At 38.8% G+C, this 24,056-nt stretch overlaps 1 protein-coding gene across 4 annotated transcripts in view; it reads left to right on the plus strand.

The window, feature by feature from the left end:
• NRDC (nardilysin convertase) overlaps positions 1–24,056 on the plus strand; it is a 96,891-nt gene that overhangs the window by 29,213 nt on the left and 43,622 nt on the right. For 2 of the 4 annotated variants that reach the window (XM_017875414.1, XM_017875417.1), the window contains exons 2-6: positions 14,467–14,755; positions 17,429–17,562; positions 18,611–18,680; positions 18,837–18,918; positions 20,837–20,990. In XM_017875414.1, coding sequence (XP_017730903.1) covers positions 14,467–14,755; positions 17,429–17,562; positions 18,611–18,680; positions 18,837–18,918; positions 20,837–20,990 — 729 coding nt within the window. The remainder of the gene's footprint in view (positions 1–14,466; positions 14,756–17,428; positions 17,563–18,610; positions 18,681–18,836; positions 18,919–20,836; positions 20,991–24,056) is intronic. The other 2 variants (XM_017875415.1, XM_017875418.1) reach the window with 1 other exon arrangement.

Below are 24,056 nucleotides of genomic sequence, written 5' to 3' on the forward strand. Positions count from 1 at the left end.
AAAAAAAAAAAAAAAAAAAAAAAAAAAAAAAAAAAAAAGAATTAGCACGCATTTGGTCACAGAAGACTTCGGTTGATGACCATTGTAGTAGTATGAGAGAAAAGAAAACAGTTCGAGAGTTTTTCCAAAACAAACACCTAGAAATGAAATTACTGCATTGAAAGTATTCAGAGTTTACATTAAAAATAAAAATGGCTGTATTTCCCTACAAGAATGTGATACCATTTGAGATTCATCAGAAATGTGTGAGAATAATCTGTCTACTTATCAGCACTGGATAGCAGTTGTTTTTATTTTTTGTTTAGTTAATTTGTTGGATGAAAAATATTTCATTGATTTAAGTTGATTATCTTTGATTTCTAGTGAGATTGCGCATCATTTTATTTGACATCTTGTATTCTTGTAATGTGTGTAGTATATATTATTATTATTATTATTTTTGAGACAGGGTCCCCATCTGTCGCCCGTGCTGAAGTGCCATGGCGCAATCTTGGCTCACTGCAACCTCTTCCTCCCTGGCTCAAGCGATTCTCCAGCTTCAGACACCTGAGTAGCTGGGATTACAGGCTTGCATCACCATACCCAGCTACTTTTATTTTTTGTATTTTTTGTAGAGACAGGGTTTTGCCATGTTGGTCAGGCTGTATAGTACATAGTTTTAACTTATTTTTTTTCTCTTAATGATTTGGAGGAACTCTTATATGTTATTAGTTTTTCTTCCCAGTATGCAGTTTGCTATTTGATTTTGTTTATGATATTGTTTTATAAAAGCTTAAAATTAGTATACAGTGAAATCTTTTCATTTTTTTCTTTATAAGGGTCTGGATTTTTTATCTTGTTTGGTACAAATTTTCTTCACCCAAATATACCAATTTTTTTTTCTTAAATAAAAACATTCTCTCCTTTTAGCTCTGTTATAGAACTGAACTTGGGTCTGCTCGCCTGGCACAATAAGGACATAAACACACTGAGGTTTTGCAGCAGTAGAAAGAAAGGCATTTATTTTCAGGATGCTATGCAAAGAGGACCAGGTAGCTAATGCTTAAATCCTGACCTCCCTGATGATTTGCAGGTAAGGGTTTTTAAAGGCAGGGGTAAATTTCTGGATAGCAGAAGTTACAGGCAAAATCATAAACCATACATGGGGGTTACACATTGATTTTGGCCTAAAAGGGTGGGATATCTTGAAGAAGTGATATATAGCTCATAGGTATAGTAGAAGATTTTCTGATTTGCCTCCTTTCCTTTAAGGAGGCAAAGCTTTGTCTAAAAATTTGAGATCAGCAGAAAAGAATGTTAGCACTGGTTTGTGGGTATAACCTTCCCCAGGCCCCTCAGAAAGAAATTTAGAACAAAGGAGAGTCAGAGTTCAGTCCCCAGTTCCTCTATATATGAGGCTGCTGTGCTGGCAGATCCTTTTGGTATGGGCCCAGGTTTCTGAAAAACAACTGGAGACATGTTAAGATGTTTAGTTTATATAGGGAAGCAAACATTCTTGTGACTCTTAATTTCCTTGGCTATTTTTGTTGTTGTTGTTAGAGATGGGGGTCTCGCTATGTTGCCCAGACTGGTCTTGAACTCCTGGCCTCAAGTGATCCTCCCACCTTGGCCTCCCAAAGAGTTGGGATTACTGGTGTCAGCCATCATGCTGGGCCAGCTTGGCTATTGTTACTATTACCTGCTTGTTTATCAAGTTGCACATTTATTTTTCAGGACTAGCTAGGTGCCTGAAGTTTCCCTTGAAATAACTCAAGATTTTCCTTTTTTCTATGCTTGGGGTCCTGCATCATCTCAATTCCCCATCTTTTGTCACCTGTCAATCCTGTGGGGTACTGGGGTACAGACTGTTCTGCCTACTTCCTGTTGAATTGGGGCAAAGATTGGGGACTAGGATATGAGGATAGTACGTTTCTTTTTTTTATTTTTATTTTTATTTTGAGATGGTGTCTTGCTCTGTCACCCAGGCTGGAGTGCAGTAGCATGTTCTCAGCTCACTGCAACCTCCGCCTCCTGGGTTCAAGCGATTCTTCTGCCTTAGCCTCCCGAGTAACTGGGACTACAGGTGTGCACCAACACGCCTGGCTGTTTTTTGTATTTTTAGTAGAGACGGAGTTTCATCATATTGGCCAGGCTGGTCTTGAACTCACGACCTTGTGATCTGCCCGGCTCGGCCTCCCAAAGTGCTGGGATTATAGGCATGAGCCACTGCCCTCCGGCCGAAGACAGTAAGTTTCTAGCACAGAATTCAAGGTATCCATGAGTCCCAGGCATGGCACCATGGTGCTGAACTGTCTTTATTTGTATTAGTCACTGCCTTATTACATTTTAACACACATTTGGTTATGATATAAAGCACAAGAAAAATTAGCAAGATTGATATGTGTAACTTCAGCAATCCAGAAAACATGAATTGTATTCCATGAGGAATCCAATAAAATAAAGAAGAAAACCAGTCCTTAGGGACCAACAGGGAGACCTGTTGTTACCAAGTGACTTGTTCTCTAATTTATCTTAGATGAGTTTCTACCTCAGCAGATTCATTTATATAAGTATAGCATGTGGTATTTACAACCATACCCCCACTCCTCCCTGCTTGGCTAAGATGTAATGTAAAGCTATCCTATTATCTTAAGATACCTGAGCCAATGAATTAATTCTTTTCTGCTAGGCAGCTATTGCTGGCTGAAGTTCCCTTAGCAAGAATTCCTAAAGTAAGGGAGAGATTTCTAATCATGTGCTCACCTCATAGGACGCCACTCCCCACCGAAGTAACAAAGTCCATCCAAAGAAATAACCCACCTCCATCTTTTTAGTACCTGGGCAAGAATAGATTTGTGGATCCCAAAGTGAATATGTAGACTTGTTTACTTTAAATGAGTTAATTTGCTTGGAGCTAAGATATGGGACTTCTGACATGTTTAGAGAGAAGGCTTCTAAGGAGGGAGTAGGGCTGTTGCTCCTCAAGAGGCAAAATCAAGTAAGCCTTTTATATAGAGGCAGAGTCTCATGATTTCTGGCAAATTTGTTTGAGATAGCTTCGAGTGAAGGGACTTCCAAAATAAAGGAATTCTTTTATATAATATATATATATTTTTTGAAACAGTCTCCCTCTGTCACCCAGGCTGGAGTGTCATGTCTTGGCTCACTGCAACCTCCACCTCCTGGGTTCAAGCAATTCTCCTGCTTCAGCCTCCTGAGTAGCTGAGTTTACAGGCCCACGCCACCACGTTTGGCTAATTTTTTTGTATTTTTAGTAGAGACGGGGCTTCACCATGTTGGTTAGGCTGGTCTCAAACTCCTGACACTGTGATCCACCCATCTCAGCCTCCCAAAGTGCTGGGATTACAGGCATGAACCAACGTGCTTGGCCAGGAATTCTTTTATGTAATATTCTGAAAGGGGCCCTCAGAATATGACAGTTGAAGGAACTTGAGTATTATTGTTCTATTAACTGGGTCGGATGACATATCTTTAGATTACCTGTCTTGTCAACGTCTGAGAAATTCTAATTATAAAATTGCCCTTTTAATTTGGGAGGATGAAAGTCCGCAAGGAAGCATAACAAAAAGGCAATTATATTTATAGTTCAGTGTGATCACCTGGAGTATTTAAGACCCCAGGGCAGCACATAGAATTTGCTAAGCCAGTAGTAGACAGAGAAAATAAGAAAAGTGGCCAGGTGCGGAGGCTCACATAAAAGACTATAAACCATGTAAAACTATAAAAAAAATATATAAAACTATAAAAAACTATATATGTAGTTTAAGCTATAAAACTATATATATAAAAACTATATAAACTAGTTTTAAGGCCTCATATATATGTTATATATAATTATGTATATAGAGTTATACAGTTATATAACTTTATATACATAGTTGTATATATAGTTATATACACATACACACACAAATATGGCCTAAATATTAGTTTTAATTAGACTTTTCACTATAGAGTTCTTAAAAAAATATCCTTTCAAATCTCTTACTATCAGATTTTTAGCTGGGACGAACAGTTGATATTTCTGGCTTTTGAACTCTTTATCACCCCAAAGATACTCTCCCCCATGAAACTAAGAAGGCTTAGCCAGGGTTATGACTTCAACAAGGACACATGAGGTCTCGAAAGAGGTGGAAAGCAGTTTTCACAAGATTCAGAGCTGCCCCAAAGACAGCTTAAAGAAAGGAAAATTTTGTCAGCCATAAATGGAGTACAGACTATATTTCTGTTTGACCATATTCTCTAGAGCTTCAGTTTCTCAGCTGATCATCCACACACAAAACCTGTACCAAAAAACATACCAAAAAACCTGTAGGCTGCCCCCCGCACAGATGGAGGACAGGAAATCAAAAGCTGCCCATAGAAGGAAAAAGGAATGATAAATGGCAAAAGTCACACAAATATCAAACCAAAAACTGATGTGTTCCCTGGCTGGGAATTCAACCCAGGGAGCCTCAGTGCTTTACCACTGCTGTTCCTGGAGGGGATCTAAAGCAGGCAGTTTTGAGCTTGCAATGGATTTTAACCTTGTTTTAGGTGAGATATTTGTTCTTTAATTTAGTCAAGTGAATTCTCAAGGCTAGTCACGACACTATTAAGTGTCTTTTGTAAAATTTGTTTAGAAAATATATTTTTTCGTAAAATCAATTGTTTAGAGAGATGCCCGAGATTATTTTAAAATTTATGGGTCCAGTTTAAAGATTCCCCTTTTCAGGCTTTCTTCTGAAGTCTAAAGAATATTGTGGCCGGCCGGGCGTGGTGGCTCAAAGCCTGTAATGTAACCCGCACTTTGGGAGGTCGAAGACAAGGGCAGATCACGAGTCAGGAGATTCGAGACCATCCTGGCTAACACGGGGAAACCCCGTCTCTACCTAAAAATACAAAAAAACTAGGCCCGGGCGAGCGGTGGCCGGGCGCCTGTAGTCCCAGCTACTCGGAGCTGAAGGCACAAATAGCATAAACCTCGGAGGTGGAGTGCATGAGGCGGAGAACTGGGCCACCTGCACTCCAAAGGCCCCCGGGCGACAGGGGGAGGGACTCCGTCTCAAAAAAAAAAAAAAAAAAAAAAAAATTGTGCGCCAAGCACTACTGCAATAAAAAAAAAATCTTTTTTTTTTTTCTTAGACCCTAATCTAAAAATGGCCCAATTCTGCAGAATACACCCTAATGGGCTACAAAGGAAATAGAACTTGTGTTTCTCAAATGAAGCAAAACCCTGGCCAAGGCATTAAAAGTTTGTCACAAAACCTAGGTGACAAACCTTTAATGCCTTGGCCAGCTGTTAAGTATTAAATAGATTTTCAAGCAAGCAAATCACAATCAAATTGCAAGTTTTCAAGGTTTCAGTCTTCATCTTTGGGGTATCTCCCACCAAATGCATTCTGATGAAGTAGAGCCCAGATTTGCTGAAGCAAGGCCAGATTTCCTGCTGAAAGGAAAAATACTATGGGGCTATCACCCATGAACCCACCACTTACCAAAAGACGTCTTCTCAGGTGATTTGTTACTAATGCTGTGAAAGTAGAGCACCACAGGCCAACGGTGTCTGATTGCCCGCCAAATACACGGATCTGTCCCTGAATAAAATAATTCAGGCAGCTGCTGGATTGGGCCCAAGGGTGGCTGCGGCCAGGGGCATATGTGCTACAGATGAGGCACCCACTCCAGACTTTTGTCCCTTTTTGGTTGCCAATGTCTAGAGAACCAAACCGGAGTCAGCTCACCCAGTGCAGTAAGACCGGATATCCACACTAAGATTTTGCAGTGGTAAGAAGGAAGGCATGGTGTTTATTTACAGGGTGTCAAGCAAGGAGGACCAGGTGACTAACCCTTAAATTCTGACCTCCCGGATGATTTGCAGGTAATAGTTTTTAAAGGCAGGGGTAAATTTATCAGGATAGCAGACGAGTTCAGTTCCCAGTTCCTCCTTATCTGAAGTCTGTGTGCCCGCAGATCCTTTTGCAGGTTTCTGAAAAACAACTGAAGAGACAGATGTTGAGATGTTATCTTTAGTTTCTGTAGGGAGGCAAACTTTCTCATGACTCTAACTTCCTTGGCTATTTTAAAGTTACTATTACTTGCTTATCAAGTTGTATGTTTACTTTCCAAGGCTAGCTAGGTGCCAGAGATTCCCCTTGAAAGAACTCAAGATTTTCTTTTATTTCTATGCTTAGGGGCCCACAGGCCCTTAAGAGGTGTCCCTGTTCTGTTTCAGCTCTAAGTAATCTGAAATTTATAAGTGTTGAAGGTAAGGTAGACATGGCTATTTTTTCCTCACTAAATGAATAGCCTATTGTTTCAGCATCATTTGTTGAGTTGTGGTAGTAAATGGTATTGTAACAGTATTATATACAGTATTATATACACTGCTCTGTTTTTAGAACCTATTATCTTTCATTGATCTGTTGGTGTACCTGTTAGTAGCTCAGCTTCATTTCAGTCACCTTAAAAGTCTGTATTTTTATTTATTAAGTTTTTTTTTGTTTGTTTTTGAGATAGAGTCTTGCTCTGTTGCCCAGGCTGGAGTGCAGTGGTGTAATCTTGGCTCACTGAAACCTCTGCTTCCTGGGTTCAAGTGATTCTTGTGCCTCAGCCTCCAGAGTAGTTGGGATTACAGGCATGCACGACCACGCCTGGCTAATTTTTGTATTTTTAGTAGAGACAGGGTTTTGCCGTGTTGGGCAGGCTGATCATGAACTCCTGGGCTCAAGCGATATGCCTGTCTCAGCCTCCCAAAGTGCTGGGATTACAGGTGTGGGCCACTACGCCCAGCCTAAAGTCTGTATTTTTATACCTGGTAAGGCAGTTCCTTCCCCTTGTTCTTCGTTTTCTTTCTTTCTTTCTTTTTTTTTTGAGATGGAGTCTCACTTTGTTGCCCAAGCTAGAGTGCAGTGATGCGATCTCGGCTCATTGCAAGCTCTGCCTTCCAGGTTCACGCCATTCTTCTGCCGCAGCCTCCTGCGTAGCTGGGACTACAGGCGCCCGCCACCATGCCTGGCTAATTTTTTTGTAATTTTAGTAGAGACGGGGTTTCCCCGTGTTAGCCAGGATGGTCTCGATCTCCTGAGCTCGTGATTCGCCCGCCTCGGCCTCCCAAAGTGCTGGGATTACAGGCGTGAGCCACCGCGCCCGACCATCCTTTTCAAAATGTTCTTGACATTTTTGTGGGTTTTGGTCCACATGAATTTTAGAATCAGTATGTCAAGTTCCACAATAAATCTTGTTGGGTTTTATTTATTTATTTATTTATTTATTTTTAGACGGAGTCTCGCTCGGTTGCCCAGGCTGGAGTGCAATGGCGTTATCTCGACTCACTGCAAGCTCCGCCTCCCAGGTTCAGGCCATTCTTCTGCCTCAGCCTTCCATGTTGCTGGTACTATAGGCGCCCACCACCACGCCTGGCTATTTTTTAATTTTTTTATTTTTAGTAGAGACAGGGTTTCACTGTGTTAGCCAGGATGGTCTGGATCTCCTCACCTCGTGATCCGCCCGTCTTGGCCTCCCAAAGTGCTGGGATTACAGGCGTGAGCCACCGCCCCCGGCCCTTGTTGGGGTTTTTTTTATGGGAATTGCCTTGAATTTATAGATTAACTTGGAGGAAGAATTGGTATCTTTATAACATTGGATGTTGCCACCCAGTAATATAGTATGACTGTTTAGTGAGGTCTTTTATTTCACCTGTAAAGTTTTCTAGTTTTCTTAATGTTGGCTGTGTTTAGTGGTATTGAAAAGAATGTGTTCTAGTGTCATGCTACTTAGGGACTGACTAGTCCCTGCTAAGCCACGATAAGGTTGGGCAAATAACAGACCTTTTTTTGTGCTTCAGTTTCCTTATCCATAAAGTGGGAGTAACAACTCATTAGGATTATTGTGAAGATTAACTGGGTTAAGACATTTAAGTTAATACATTTAAAATGTGAGCTATTGTTACTAGGTATATTTATGCATTTTATAGTTTATATTGCTTTGGCCAAAGGAATTTAAAAAAAATCTTACTTACCTTTGATGTATAGGAAAGCTACTGATTTTTGTTTATAGTTCTTTGATTTTGGCTACTTTGCTGAACTCTGTTTAGTAGTAATAGTTTTAGGTTTTGTTTTGGTAATTCTCTTGCTTGTTCCAGGTAATAATATGTTTTGTAATGATTTGTTTTAGCTTTCAATATTTGTACCTCATAATTATTTTTTATTTATGTACATTTTGCATATTTTTTCATTTATTAGGACCTCCAATACAATATTGAATAGTAGTGATGATAAAGGACATTTTGTTCATGACTGTCTTAAAATGGATTTGATGTTGATTTATAGAAGTGATCCTCCATAAAGCTAAGGACTTTATGTGTACTTAATTTGCTAAGGAGTGAGATTTGTATTTTTGCAAAATCATTTTTATTGTACAAATCATAAATGAATTTTTTAATTACAAAAGATTGAAAAAGTTTAAGAATTATAAAGTGTCAGCTGGGCGCGGTGGATCACTTGAGGTCAGGAATTCGAGACCAGCCTGGCCAACATGGTGAAAACCCCGTCTGTATTAAAAATACAAAAATTAACCAAGTGTGGTGGTGCGTGCCTGTAGTCCCAGCTACTTGGGAGCCTAAGGCAGGAGAATCACTTTGAACCTGGGAAGTGGCGGTTGCAGTGAGCCGAGACCGCGCCACTGCACTCCAGGCTGAGCGACAGAGTGAGACTTGGTCTGAAAAAAAAAAAAAAAAAGAATTATAAAGTGTAAAAGATGTTTGTACCTCTCTTTACTTTTTCTCCTTTCCCCAGATATACATTACCATTACATTTGGTTTGCATACTTTTAGTTCTATTGTTGTACCTTTATATGCATTTAATGTATACATGTCATACACATAGCTTTCATTTTTTTTAAACTGGGTGTTAGATTTTGTCTCATATTTTGTTTCATTAAGTACCTACTATGTATCAGGTCCCCTCCAGGCATTAACATTCTTTTGTTTATTCAACATCTGTTTCTTAAATGTTTGGTATATATATGCCTGGTGTTGTCCCAGGATATAGATGTGAAGGAAAGAAAAGCTCTGTCCTCAGAGATAACGTTCTAATGTTGCAGGCAGAAAATAAAATCAAGTAATGATAAATGGTGCGAAGGAGGTTAAAGCAGGATAAAAGAATAGAAATGGGCGAAAGAGCTATTTTAGATAGTGTGGTCAGAGAAGGCATTTCTGAAAAGGGGACATTTCTTTTCTTTTCTTTCTTTCCTTCCTTCCTTCCTTCCTTCCTTCCTTCCTTCTTTCTTTCTTCTTTCTTTCTTTTTTTTTTTTTTTTTTTTTTTTTTTTTGAGACAGTCTTGCTCTGTTGCCCAGGCTGGAGTGCAGTGGTGCAATCCTGGCTCACTGCAACCTCAGCCTCCCAGGTTCAAGTGATTCTCCCACCTCAGCCTCCTGAGTAGCTGGGACTGCAGGCTCCCACCACCACACCAGGCTAATATTTGTATTCTTAGTAGAGTCGGGGTTTCGCCATTGTTGGCCAGGCTGGTCTTGAACTCCTGATCTCAAGTGATCTGCCCACCTCGGCCTTCCAAAGTGCCGGGATTACAAGTGTGAGCCACTGCGCCCGGGTCAAAAGGGGACATTTCATGAAAGACTTGAAAGAGGTAGAGCAGACGGGCAAATACTTTATCTGGGTCAAGAGCCCCTAAGACCAAAAGAACAGCAAGCACAAAGGCTTTGGACTGAGAGTCCGTTGGCAGTGTTTAGGAAACAACAATAAAGTCATTTGGTCAGAGCAAACAGAGTGAAAGAAGAGTAGTGAGAAAGAAGGTTGGAGAGGTAAAGGGGAATGAGATTATATTGAGCATTGTATAGGCCATGGTAAGGATTTTGGATTTTAAGTATGATGGGAAGCCAATGATGAATTTTGAAAAGGGAAATAGCCTTGTATTAGTTTGCTAAGGCTGCCATAACAAAATATCAAAGAAAGAGTAGCTTAAATAACAGCTATGGGGTCTAGAAGTTCAAGATTAAGCTGTCCGCCTATTTGGTTTCTTTCTTTCTTTCTTTCTTTCTTTGAGATGGAGTCTTGCTCTGTCGCCCAGGCTGGAGTGCAGTGGCACAATCTCGGCTCACTGCAGCCTTCGCCTCCTGGGTTCAAGCGATTCTCCTGCCTCACCCTCCCGAGTAGCTGAGATTACAGGCATATGCTGCCATACCCGGCTAATTTTTTTGTATTTTTAGTAGAGATGGGATTTCACCACGTTGGCCAGGATGATCTTGATCTCCTGACCTCATGATCCGTCCACTTCGGCCCTATTTGATTTCTTCTGAGGCCTTTCTGGCTTGTGGTTGGCATTCTCCTTGGTATCTCCTCACATGGTCTTTTCTCTTTGTGCACACGTATCTGTTGTACCATTGTGTTTCCAAATTTCTTCATTTTTTTAAGGGTACCATTCAGATTGGATTTGGACCTACTCTAGAGGCCAGATGTTTAACTTAATTACCTCTTTAAAGGCCCTGTCTCTAAATACAATCACACCCTGAGGTATTAGGGTTTAGGGATTCAACATAGGAATTTTGGGGGAACACATTTCAGCCCATACATAGCAGGGCTCATTTGCTTTACTTAGCCTGCTGAGAATTGACTTGAGGTGTGTGGAGGGGGAGGGGGAGTAGATGGTGGTGGTGGAGGCGGGTGTAGCCAGGTTATTGAGGTGAAAATGGAAACAGAGTTAGGAGGAGATTAGACAAGACGACAACATGCACTATGGAAATAGCTGTGGAGTTGATGAGACGTTATCAGAATTGTGATTTATTTTGAAAGTAGAATGCATAGGATTATTTTGATAGTAGATTTTTAGATTTTTTTCTGTTCTTTTATTTATGAAAATTTAAGCTGGAAAAAAATGGACTTTACAAAGACCAAGTAAAGTTCCCCTTCCCTGGCTTTTTTTTTCCCCCCTCCAACCTGAGTTGATATCTGATATAGATATTGGGACTACCTCAAATTCTGCCTCTTTATGATTCTGTGTCTCTGAGATTCATCTTAGAATTTATTTCTGGACAGATTGTTCATATTCTTGGAAAACAGCTCTTGGATTTTAACTTGTCCTGCGCTTGGGTTGTGTAAGGGAGGAAAATAATTTTTTTTTCAACCCTCGTAAGTTATTATTTGGAATGGCCCTCTCTAACAAAAGATTAGCAAAAGAAAAACAAATACAAGTTTGTTAACATATATAATTCATAAATATATGGGAGATACTCAGAGAATGAGTTGGCTTTTAATTCCAGCTTATATAGTATCTTCAACAAAGAACTGTAAATGTTTAGAAAAGTGTCAAGACAACGAAAAAGGACTTTGAGTCTGTAGGGGCAGCAACTTGTAGAAAGGTAAATAATGGCAGGCAAAGCATAATTAGTAAACTTGTTAATGTGGATTCGTTTGGTGTCGTATCCAGACCAATACAGATGTAAAGTTGTATTTGGTGGTTAACTTGTGTTCTTCCACGGTAGAAAGGGGATGGGTTGTTTTTTTTTTTTTTTAACCTTTCTTGTCTTTGGGGTAAATTTATGTCCTGCTTTTAGGCAAGTGGAGGGCAGAGAGCTTTCCCGCATCTGCTTTTTAATTGCCTTCAGTTCAACAATCCTTATGCCAAGGAGGCATATTTTGAGGTGGCATATTGCTGTCTCCTATAGTTGACTGTTTGGCACAGAAGTACGTGGCCTGACTAGCCAAGTTATTATAGAATGAAGGCCTTTACAGCTTCTTTGGAAGTGGTGAATGACAAATCCAAAACTACTCAATTTAAGAACTAGGATCTACTTCTGGTGGTCTCGAACATTTTAATCCCTCTGTATCCTTACATGTTGCCCTGCCCTCCCACCCCAACAAGTATTTTGCTTTTTTTTTTTTTTTGAAACAGGTTTTGCTTTGTTGCCCAGGCTGGAGTGCAGTGGCATGAACTTGGCTCACTGCAACTTCCACCTCCCGGGCTCAAGCCATCCTCCCATCTCAGCTCTGGAGTAGCTGGAACCATAGATGCACCATGCCTAGCTAATTTTGTATTTTTTGTAGAGATGGGGTTTTGCCATGTTGCCCAGGCCGATCTTGAACTCCCAGACTCCAGCAATCTGCCTGCCTTGGCTACCCAAAGTGCGGGGATTACAGGCGCAAGCCACTGTGCCCCGCCCTCTTTTGCATTTTGTGTTTATCATTCCTTTGCTTTAAAAAAGTTTTATCACATATATATATATATGTATACCTAAATAATACACCGTTTACTTTCGCTTGTTTTTTGGCATTAGATCAATGGTACTCATACAGTATTTTTTCGTGAGTTGCTTTTTTCACTCATGTTTTAAGATTAACCACTGTTGTAGTTTGTTGCTGAATTCTGTATTTCCCTGTGTTACAATATTCTACTGTGAAGAAAATTTTCATTATATGAATATACCACAGTTTTTTTATTCTGCTGTCAGTAGACTTGGATTGCTTCTGGTTTAAGTAATTGAGCTTATTGCCTTGAGGCTCTCTTTGCTCTTATTTAGTGATCTGAAGCTTAGAATTTTCTAGGGTTTCCTGGGAAGAACCAGTATCTAAATACATGTTTATAGGTCTGTGGTTTTCTCTGCTGTTTTCTCCATTAATCTGATCAAATTTACACGTCTTCTAATGATTTCTAAAATTTGCGATCTGCTAACAGTGTCCTTTCCTGTTTTCTGTCTATCATGATTTTATTCTCACAAACCAAAAAAAAAAAAAAAATAACTTTTTTTCTATCACTTAAATGTGATTATTTTTTATTATTTATTTATTTATTATTTTTTGAGACAGGGTCTCATTTTTCACCCAGACTGGAAGTGGCCCGATCTGGGCTCACTGCAGCCTGGACCTCCTGGGCTCAAGTCATCCTCCTACCTCAGCCTCCTAAGTAGATGGGACTACAGGCACATGCCACCATGCCTGGTTAATTGTTTTATATTTTTTGTAGAAACGAGGTTTTGTTACATTGCCTGCTGGTCTTGAACTCCTGAGCTCTAAATGTGATTATTTTATATGGAAAGTAGATAAATCCCAGTGTTCAATTTTCCATCTTAGGCCAGAGGTTCTCTTCCTTGTCTTTCTTTGCATGTTATTCTTAGTTTTTGCTTGACTTTTTATCTTCAAGGATTTACTTAAGTGTACCTTGTCTTAGACGCCTTCCCTGACTGCTTCTGTCTTTCTTACATTCTGTATTTGTCTCTGTCATTCTGTATTGTACTGTATCATCTCATTATTAGACAGTCAATGCCTGATGGTGAGGAATTTTGTTTTTACCCTTTTTATCCTTAACGCAGCATGGTATCTGATATGTAAAAGGTGTTAAATAAATGCTTATTGAGTAAATACATGAAAAAATTAGTATAAATGGGGCTGGATGCGGTGGCTCATGCCTGTAGTCCTAGCACTTTGCGGGGCTGAGGTGGGTGGATTGCTTGAGCCCAGGAGTTCAAGACCAGCTTCAGTAGTATGGCAAAACACTGTCTAAAAAAATACAAAAATTAGCCAGGTATGGTGGCCTGTGCCTGTGATCCCAGCTACTCCGGAGACTGAGGTGGGAGGATTGCCTGAGCCCAGGTGGTCGAGGCTGCAGTGAGCTGAGATCATGCCACTGCACTGTAGCCTACACAACAGAGTGAGACCTTGTCTCAAAAAAAAAAAAAAAAGGGCGGGGGGGAAGATGGGAGTGGTCTGTAATAGATACCTAGTCATCAAACTGGGCACAATAGTTTTGCAGATAAGAATCGGGAGCTTGACATGGTGGCACATGCCTGTAATCCCAGCCACTCAGGAGGCTGAGGTGAATTGCTTGAGCTCAAGAGTTTAAGATCAGCCTGGGCAGTAAAGCAAACTGTCTCAAAAAGAAGCAGAATAATCTTCCTGTGGGGCTACCAGTCTGTGGGGGATTTCATTTTCATAGAGATGTAACCGCTTTTAGTTCATAAAGGCAGCTTTGGAGACTGATATAGCAAATATTTTATAGAAAAGAAAATCAACAGTTTAATTTTGTGTGATTTTGCTTTAATATTAAGCTGACATGACTGCTCTGTATATTGAGGGATACATTTATCTTAGGCTAAGCCTTCTGATATGATAGAATGTTTAAATACTTACAAAATGAGAAATAAGGGAGGCCGAGTGGTGAGTTGTATATCTTTAACTACTAAAATGTGTTTTTTGAATAGGTATATTTATGTAGTTCAAAATGTAAAAATACAAACAGCATATATTATGAAGTGTTCTTACCTTCATTTCCCTCCAGTTCAAAAATGGATTAGCTTTTGGGGTTCCCTCTCCAGAGCAACCAATTTTATTAGTTTACAAATAGTGTTAGTTCTGTGTGTGTGTGTGTGTACTTGTACTTGGATTTTTTTTTTAATTCTGCTAAGCTGATTACTTGTATTGGCGTAAAGAACAGCTGAATCAAAATGTGTGTGTGTGTGTGTGTGTGTTTTTTTCCCAGATACATCAAATTACAGAATGGCTTGCAGGCACTTTTGATTTCAGACCTAAGTAATATGGAAGGTAAAACAGGAAATACAACAGATGATGAAGAAGAAGAGGAGGTGGAGGAAGAAGACGAAGATGATGACGAAGATTCTGGAGCTGAAATAGAAGATGATGATGAAGAGGGTTTTGATGATGAAGATGAGTTTGATGATGAACATGATGATGATCTTGATACTGAAGATAATGAATTGGAAGAATTAGAAGAGAGGGCAGAAGCTAGAAAAAAAACTACTGAAAAACAGGTGCGAGTCATGTCTGTTTTCTTCTAATTTGGGAATTCTTTGGGATAACTTCTAAACTCAAGCTTTATTTCTTAATGGCAAAAAGGAAGTATATACTTATCTTTTGGTCTTCAGTAAAGGTCTATTCTGTATCAGGATTACATTTTGAAAACATTTTGCTCCAATTATAAAAGTAATAAATGCTCATTATATAAACTAATGGAATATAAAGAAAACAAAAATATAAAAATCACCCATAGCTGTATCTCTCAGAGGTAAGCAACACTCAGAAGTATTTGAATTTATGTGTATTTGTATACATTATATGTTTTAAAAACAAATACTGGTAGATGAGGAGCTGTAGAATTCCTAGCGTGGATTAGAGAAATAAGAGTATGTTACCCTTGGTGAGACCGGAAAAAGAAGAAGAAAAGAATGGGGCTAGTGTGAAATCTTTACATGGGCCTAGGGCTCTAAGAGTTATTGTGTGGGTAGTTTCTATATAGATAATTGAGTTTGGTTTAGCTCTTTATATGGGAAAGCAAAGGTCTGGACAAATAAGTACTTTGGAAGAGTTGAAATAGAAACTGGGCAGTTAAGCTTATTTAATATGTAACAACAATCAGTGGATAGATAAATAGGGCTTGATAGGGAGAATTTCTTAATAAGAATACCTCCATTTTCATAGTAGGGAGTACCCAGAGGATAATTTTTGGAGCCATTACAGTGGAATTGACCAGCAAAAGTTGGTTAAAGCTAGTTTCTTGAATGTTGATAATATATTCAACATGGTACAGTCTGCATACAAAAAGGCCGAGATGGGCAGATCACTTGAGTCCAGGAGTTCTGAGACTAGGCTAGGTAATGTGGTGAAACACTGTCTCTCTAAACCATTAAAAAAAAAAAAATTAGTTGGATGTGGCGTCGCATACCTGTGGTCCTGCTACTTGAGAGGCTGAAGACGGGAGGATCACCTGAGCCCAGGGAGGCTGAGGTTGCAATGAGCCTTGATTATAGCACTGCACTCCACCCTGGCTGATAGAGTGAGACTTTGTTTCAAAAAAAGTCTCAAAAAAAAAAAAAAAGAAAAAGAAGAAAAGCGGTCACCCTTAAAGATGGGAAGAGTTGAGGTATAAGTAGTAGATATGATTTAATAGTCATTCATCTTGGAAAAAATTATATTTTTTAAAAGGGAGTTGTACCAGTTTTTTACTAAGTTGTTGGATTGAGTCATATTTTAAGAAGCTTTTGCTGTTTACTACTCAGATTATTAGTGATCCTGTTTTTGGATAGCATGATAGACCAAGTATTAAATAGTTTTAACTTGGAAAACTGTAGAGATGAACACCAAAACACTGGGGGGAAAAGGTATCTATATATGTCACTTGATAGTCTGTATGCTAAGGTCTCTATGAACAGATTGGAAATTAATAGATTCACTTTTAACTTAAAATAGATCTCATAATTCCAAATAGAGCATTAATAGAAAGGAAGAAATTATAAAAGTCACAAAATGAAAAGAACACTGACAGTCAGGAAACCTGGGTTCTAATTCTGGCTCTGTTCCTGTCTTTCTGCATGATTTTAGGTGTTTTCATTTTCTTTTTTTTCTTCTCAGTTTTAAAACAAGAATATAAAATTCTGAGGCCCATTTTAGCTCTAAGCCTGACCATAAACAAGAATATAAAATTCTGAGGCCCATTTTAGCTCTAAGCTTGACCATGTTATAACTTCTTAACTGAATCCTTCTTATCCATATATTTTTTCTGTATCTTTCCATCTATCTATAAGTAGCTTTTCCCATGATCCAACTTCTTTATATTTCCTGTTAACTGACAAAGCATTTTACAACAAGTAAAAATTGTTTTGACAGGCATTTTAAATGTCAAGACATTATAGCATACTTTAGATTTATACAGCAATTGTGATCACCTCTGACAAATGAACATGTGTGTTCAGCCTTTTTGGTACCCCTTTTTGTTTTGCCTAAGTAGATCAAATTCTAAGTTGATCTTTTCTAGCAGCAGGGTCGGTGTCTAGTGATCATTTTTAAAATGGCTTAGATGCTACCTTTCTTTTCTGAGAACTCAGTGTGATATAATCCTTATAAGATACTGACCGCTAATTTTACGGATTATCCTACTGGGACAGTGGAACCTAAGTAGTTTGAAGATGAGATCGAATTGTTTTGATTCAGAAGCAATGGGTTCACTAGTGAAAGGAAACATCCCATGATCGTAAGTGGTAAATGTTTGTATTTGTTGAATAACTTTCTGAGAAAAGGAAATAAAGTAGATTAGCCTTGGTAAGAGGTGGCTTAAGAGTGGTTTTATAATCTAATTTTATTTGAAAATTTGTGAACCTTGTTTAAGGTAAATATTAATAAATATTAATAAAGGAAGTGAGAAGAAAATATTTGATCGTTTTTTGGATAACATTTACCTAATTAAGAAGTTAACCTAGTTTTCTGAGGCATCTTTTGTTATCCCTCTCCATTTTCCTCTTCCAAACGCCTTTGTTCTTCGCGCATTTTTTTAAAAGTTTGATTAATTAAAAAGATTGAAATTTCAATATAATATAGGTTGAATTCAGATTTGTTCGGGCTTTCTTATTCAGTTCTCAGTCTGCATTTCTTCAGGTATGCATTTTTTCTGGAGAGTAGGATCACTTCTCGTATGCTTTCTTCTCTTCTAGCAATTGCAGAGCCTGTTTTTGCTGTGGTCAAAGCTGACTGATAGACTGTGGTTTAAGTCAACTTATTCAAAAATGTCTTCAACCCTGCTGGTCAAGACAAGAAATCTTTATGGGGTAGTTGGAGCTGAAAGCAGGTTAGGCACCTATTAAAACATCACAGAACAGGTTAGATTGTGGTTTGGAGAACTGGATATTCCCCAATGTTTTAACTGAGTTTATGTGCCTAAGTCTTCAAAGTGGGGTTTATAGTATCAAGTGAGGCTGTTTGGTTCTTCTGAAAACACACTTTCATTTTCTGAAACATGGCTAGACTTTATGCCAGGTACATGCTATTTTTGAAAAGCTCTTTTTTTAAGAGGGTAACTTTATCAAAACAATCTGTTTTACCAAATATGTTAGCCCTGTAAAATTGACATTTTCAAAGTTTGAAGAAAACAAATTTGGGAAAGTTAATAATTCACCTTTCTGTCTTCAAGGATTCAAATTGACTGTTTTTTTCTCCTTTTTTTTGGCTTTTAACTTACTGTAATTATGCCCCAATAGTTTGGGTGTAGTGGCTCATGCCTATAATCCCAGCACTTTGAGGGGCTGGGGTGGGAGGATTGTTTGAGTCCAGGAGTTTGAGACCAGCCTGGGCCTCGTAGCAATACCCTGTCTTAATAAACAAAACAAAACAAACAAAAACAATAATTTTAAGTGCAATTTGGTGTACCTCTTGGCCATCAATTTTGTTAAAAACTCTGATTTTCCCAAAGTATTGGGAGAATATATACTGATAAGTAATGTATGCTATATATCTTCAATTAGAAGTGAAGAACTAAAAAGCCTTTTTAACATTTAGTTATATTTTTTAATAGCTACCGATTTTATCTTTTTTATCACTTACTATTTTTGTTAGATGTTTTCCTAAAATGTTATCTTATTCTATCTTAACAAAATTTTCTGAGTTACATGTTGAGAGGTTTCACATCTAGTAACTGAGTCAACACAAAAGCTTTTAATTGCTTAGAGACCTTCAGAGATATCTACCTAGATATGTTATTTCCTCAGATTTCCAAAATCTAATAATTCAGGGAAAAAACTTGGTTCAGAATTCTGAAATGCTGACGTGAAGTGGTATTTGGGTGGGCTGTCCAGTCCCTCTTCCCTTTTTTTCTGTCTGTTTCTGCTTTTTTTCCTTAGGTCTGCACCTGTTCAGCATTTGGCAGGATGGCAAGCGGAGGAGCAGCAGGGTGAAACTGACACAGTTCTGGTGAGTTTCACTTTGCTGCTCCTCCTGATTCTCAGGGAAAGAATTTTGTTACTCCTATTGGAAAGCATCCATCTTCAAATGAATCCTTAAGATAAGATGTGAATATTATTCCTTTAGGGTTGACTCAACTATTTGTATGTGTTCTAATTACTCCAGTCTGCAGCGGCTCTTTGTGTTGGAGTTGGGAGTTTTGCTGATCCAGATGACCTGCCGGGGCTGGCACACTTTTTGGAGCACAGTAAGAATTTGTAAAATATCATTCCCTAGTGTGTGGTTTTTTTTCCACCTCTGAACTTATATGAATTGATATCAGAGATTCGTAATTGATTTGGCAGAAGTAGGATATATTTAGCAAGAGAAAAGGCTAAGAAAAAATCCTTGATTTATGAATATCATGGGGAAAACTTAATCTGAGTGTACTTATATTGAAAATTAGAATAAAACCACATAGAAAACTTTTAAACTGTAGATGTCACTATTGTTGAGCTGTGTTAAGGCCAACAGATCAGGAGATGATTGCCATTTTCTAGGAAATGGCCAGTCCTGGGGAGGGCAGTCCCTTCCAGGGTTAGCAAGGCCCCCAGCCAAAGCATCAGAACTACGGGAATTCCCTGGGTGAGGTGGCTCACACCTGTAATCCCAGCACTTTGGGAGGCTGAGGTGGGTGGATCACTTGAAGTCAGGAGTTCGAGACCAGCCTGGCCAACATGGTGAAACCCCGTCTCTACTAAAAATACAAAAATTAGTCGGGCGTGGTGCCATGCGCCTGTAATCCCAGCTACTCGGGAGTCTGAGGCAAGAGAATTGCTTAAACCTGGGAGGTGGAAGTTGCAGTGAGCTGAGGTTGTGCCATTGTACTCCAGCTTGGGTGATAGAGCGAGACTCCGTCTCAAAAAAAAAAAAAAAAAACTAGAAATTCAAAAGGCATGATTAATATAAAAACAAAACAATGGAAACTTTTCATTTAATTTGGAATGTGCCTAAATAAAACCTATGTGGGGCCAGGCATGGTGACTCACTCCTGTAATCCCAGCACTTTGGGAAGCCAAGGCAGGTGGATCACCTGAGGTCAGGAGTTTGAGACCAACCTGGCCAACATGGTGAAACCCCATCTCTACAAAAACGCAAACGTTAGCTGGGCATGATGGCGCACACCTATAATTCCAGCCACTCTGGAGGCTGAGGCAGGAGAATCACTTGAACCCAAGAGGCGGAGGTTGTAGTGAGCCGAGATCGCGCCATTGCACTCCAGCCTGGGTGACGGAGTGAGACTCCAGCTCAAAAACAAACAAAAAAGCCCTATGTGGATGTTATATAGTTACAAATATTTATTTTTATTTTACAAATATTTATTTTAAATTACTCATTTTTTAATGGTCTGGTTTTCTAAAGTATTTGAGGGTATACTTCTTACTTTGTGAATTTTTATAGTAGCAATTAATCTGCATATGTTTGTGCTTAAATTTTAATCTCCTTAAATTTAATTAAAGAGATTAAGTTGTAAAAGCAGTAGCAGTTAATCTGCATACATGTTTGTGGATTTGTTTGAATTTTAATCTAATTAATAAAAGATGCATTTAACCTATTTAGATTTAAATCTCTTTTAGATCTCTTTATAAATTTTATGTTTGTCTTTCTTTAAAGATGAAATATTTTTTTTTAGTATAAAAGTAACACGAGCATTATAGAAAGTTACAAAAACAAATGTAATTAAGAAAGTATTATTTAGTATCGGGTGTAGGGGCTCACACCTGTAATCCCAGCACTTTGGGAGGCCGAGGTGGGCGGGTCACTTGAGGTCAGGAGTTGGAGACCAGCCTGGCCAACCTGGTGAAACCCCATGTCTACTAAAAATACAAAAATTAGCCAGGCATGGTGGTACATGCCTGTAATCCCAGCTACTTGGGAGGCTGAGGCACAAGAATCACTTGAACCCAGGAGGCAGAGGTTGCAGTGAGCCAAGATTGCATCACTGTGCTCCATCCTGGGCAACAGAGTGAGACTCTGTCTCAAAGAAAAAAAAAAAAATTCAGACATAACCATTTGATGTGTTGATCTATTTTCTTTCAGTTTTCTTTGCATATAAGAAAGTTCATACATGATAAAAATATTGTCTATATCTTTGTGTTGTGTGACTTTGTGTTCTTTCCATTTAGTGGTATTCATGGGTAGTTTGAAATATCCAGATGAGAATGGGTTTGATGCCTTCCTGAAGAAGCACGGGGGTAGTGATAATGCCTCAACTGATTGTGAACGCACAGTCTTTCAGTTTGATGTCCAGAGGAAGTACTTCAAGGAAGCCCTTGACAGGTAACTAACTCTAAATATATTTTAATTTTAATGATCTAATGACACTTTGCAAATGTAAATAGAGTATTCTTGTACTGTAGAATTGTCACAATACTTTACTTGGACCAGGCATGGTGACTCATGCCTGTAACTCAAGTACTTTGGGAGGCTGAGATAGAAGGATCGCTTAAAGCCAGGAGTTTGAGACCAGCCTGGGCAAAATAGTGAGAACTTGTCTTTACAAAAATAAGTAAAAAAAAATTAACCAAGCATCATGATGAGTGCCTGTAGTCCTTGCTACTCAGGAGGCTGAGGTGGAAGGATTGCTTGGGTCCAGGAATTCAAGGCTGTAGTGAGCTACATTCACACCACTGCACTCCAGTCTGGGTGACAAAGCTTTATTTGGAGAAAAAAGCTGTTAAACTATTAAATACACTTTGACTCTTGTTCTATTATACATAGTCTTTGTATTAAAAATTAAAATAAAACTCAACACCTTTTGGGTTTTGTTAATTTTATGAATAATGTATTCTCTATTGACTCATTATTATATATATATATATTTTTAAAGAGATGGTCTTGCTGTGCTGCCTAGGCTGGAGTGCAATGGTACGACTGGCCATCAATTGCATGAATGCATGGCTTAGTGCAACCTCAGTCTCCTGGGCTGAATGTGCCACCACCCCCAGTTAATTTTCAAATTTTTTGTAGAATTGGGGGTCTCACTGTATTGCCCAGGCTGGTTTCAAACTCCTGGCCTCAAGTAATCCTCCTGCCTCAGCCTCTCAAAGTGCTGGGATTACAGGTGTGAGCCACTTTGCCCAGCCATTTAAAAAACAGAATTTAGTAGAAAATATGGAGAAACAGAGAAGCAAAAAAAGGATAAGATTGCCTCTAATTTTACAATCTAGAGATAACCACCATTGATGTCTTGGTATAGACCCATCTATATTTTTTAACGTATACTGATCATATTGTTCATACCCTTTTATAATTAATTTTTTGTTTGTTTGTTTGTTTGTTTGTTTTTGAGACGGAGTCTTGCTCTGTCACCAGGCATGAGTGCAGTGGCGCGATCTTGGCTCACTGAAACCTATGCCTCCCAGGTTCAAGCAATTCTCTTGCCTCAGCCTCCCGAGTAGTTGGGACTACAGGCATGCACCACCACGCCCAGCTAATTTTTATATTTTTAGTAGAGACGGGGTTTCACCGTGTTGGCCAGGATGGTCTAGATCTCTTGACCTCGTGATCCACCCACCTCGGCCTCCCAAAGTGCTGGGATTACAGGCGTGAGCCACCACGCCCGGCCTATAATTAATTTTAAACAAGGTATATCATTTTAACTTATATAATTTATAAAACATGATTTTTAGTGATTATATGTTATTTACATTGTACAGAAGTACCATAAGGTGTTTAACCAGTTACATGTGATTGGACAGTTGAGTTGTTTCCAGTTTTCTAATTCTGTAATGGTGTGATGACTATCCTGATCTCTGTGAATATCCTTAATTATTTCTATTAAGTTCTAAGAAGTGAAATTGCTGAATATATTTGCAAATATATTTTTAAGACTTGTTTTTTTCTTTAAGCTTTCAAAATTCATTGCAAAATTGTTTTCTAGAAAGTTTGTCAGTACAATAGTAGAAGTCTGAGATTATATGGTTGCAAACCAAAGTCTACACTGGAAGAAAGTAGAAAAGTAGAAACAAATTATACCTAATTCTAGATATATGCAAGATTGAAATGTTAAAAAAAAAAAAAGAAATAAACTTCGCATTTGTCTAGTATAATGTAAGTTCCTTCAGAGTAGGAATTTTTGGCTATTTTTTGTTGATACATCTGCAAATCAAGAATTTGGTAGATACTCAGATTTGTTAAATGAATTAATGCAGTTCCTTTATAGCAAAAATTACCATAAAATCATACGATAAATGACCAAAAAAAATTTTAAAACATGGCAGAGATCTAATATTTAAAAAAAAATTAGCCTGGTGCAGTGGCTCACACCTGTAATCCCAGCACTTTTGGGGGCCGAGGCGAGGGCATAACTTGAGGTCAGGAGTTCGAGACCAGCCTGGCCAACACGTTGAAACCCCGTCTCTACTAAAAATACAAAAATTAGCTGGGCTTGGTCGCATGTGCATGTAATCCCAGCTACTTAGGAGACTGAGACAGGAGAATCGCTTGAACCCAGGAGGTGGAGGTTGCAATGAGCTGCGATCGTGCCATAACGCTCCAGCCTGAGTGACAGAGTGGGACTCTGCTCAAAAACAAAATAAAAAAGGTAAAAAGAAATTATCTCTTTTCTTAAGAGATTAATTTGATCTGGAAAAATCTTTTGGACATATTTCTGTAAATTGGAAGCATATGCCACTATTTTTGTTTTTTTGGAAGACAGAGTCTCACTCCGTTGCCCAGACTAGAGTGCAGTGGTGTGATCTTGGCTGACTGCAGCCTGATGCCTATAGTTCAGCACTTTGGGAGGCCAAGGTGTGCAGATCACTTGAGCCCAGGAATTCGAGACCAGCCTGGCTAACATGGTGAAACCCCATCTCTACTAAAAATACAAAAATTAGCTGGGTGTGGTGGCGCAGGTGTGTAATCCCAGCTGCTTGGGAGGCTGAGGCACGAGAATTGCTTGAACCTGGGAGACAGAGGTTGCAGTGAGCTGAGATCGCACCACTGCACTCCAGCCTGGGTGATGGACCAAGACCCTGTCTCAAAAAAAAAAAAAAAAAAAAAAAAAAAAAGAAAGATAAATTAGTGAAGGCAATGCAAATGGTGCCTGAGATGATCTTTCCTATAAATTTAGACAGGATCAGCAATACCTTCAGAGGAGACTTTAACTATATAACTCTGAAGAAAACTGCATCTTTGCTCTTGTTACAGAGTTTTCAGCTCTTAAGTTTTACAAAATCCAAACAGGTCTTTGTATGTGTGAAGAAATCTTAAGCAGAAGACAAGTTGAATTTTTACAACTTTATATTTAGCTATGTCCATATATAAAGAAGGAAAATAACTGATTTTATTGGAAAAAAGGATAGGCAAATAGTATGTATGATATGAATACATTCTGGCCATCTC

This window comes from Rhinopithecus bieti, unplaced genomic scaffold, assembly GCF_001698545.2.
Source record: "Rhinopithecus bieti isolate Rb0 unplaced genomic scaffold, ASM169854v2 scaffold_10017, whole genome shotgun sequence".
NCBI lineage: Eukaryota > Metazoa > Chordata > Mammalia > Primates > Cercopithecidae > Rhinopithecus > Rhinopithecus bieti.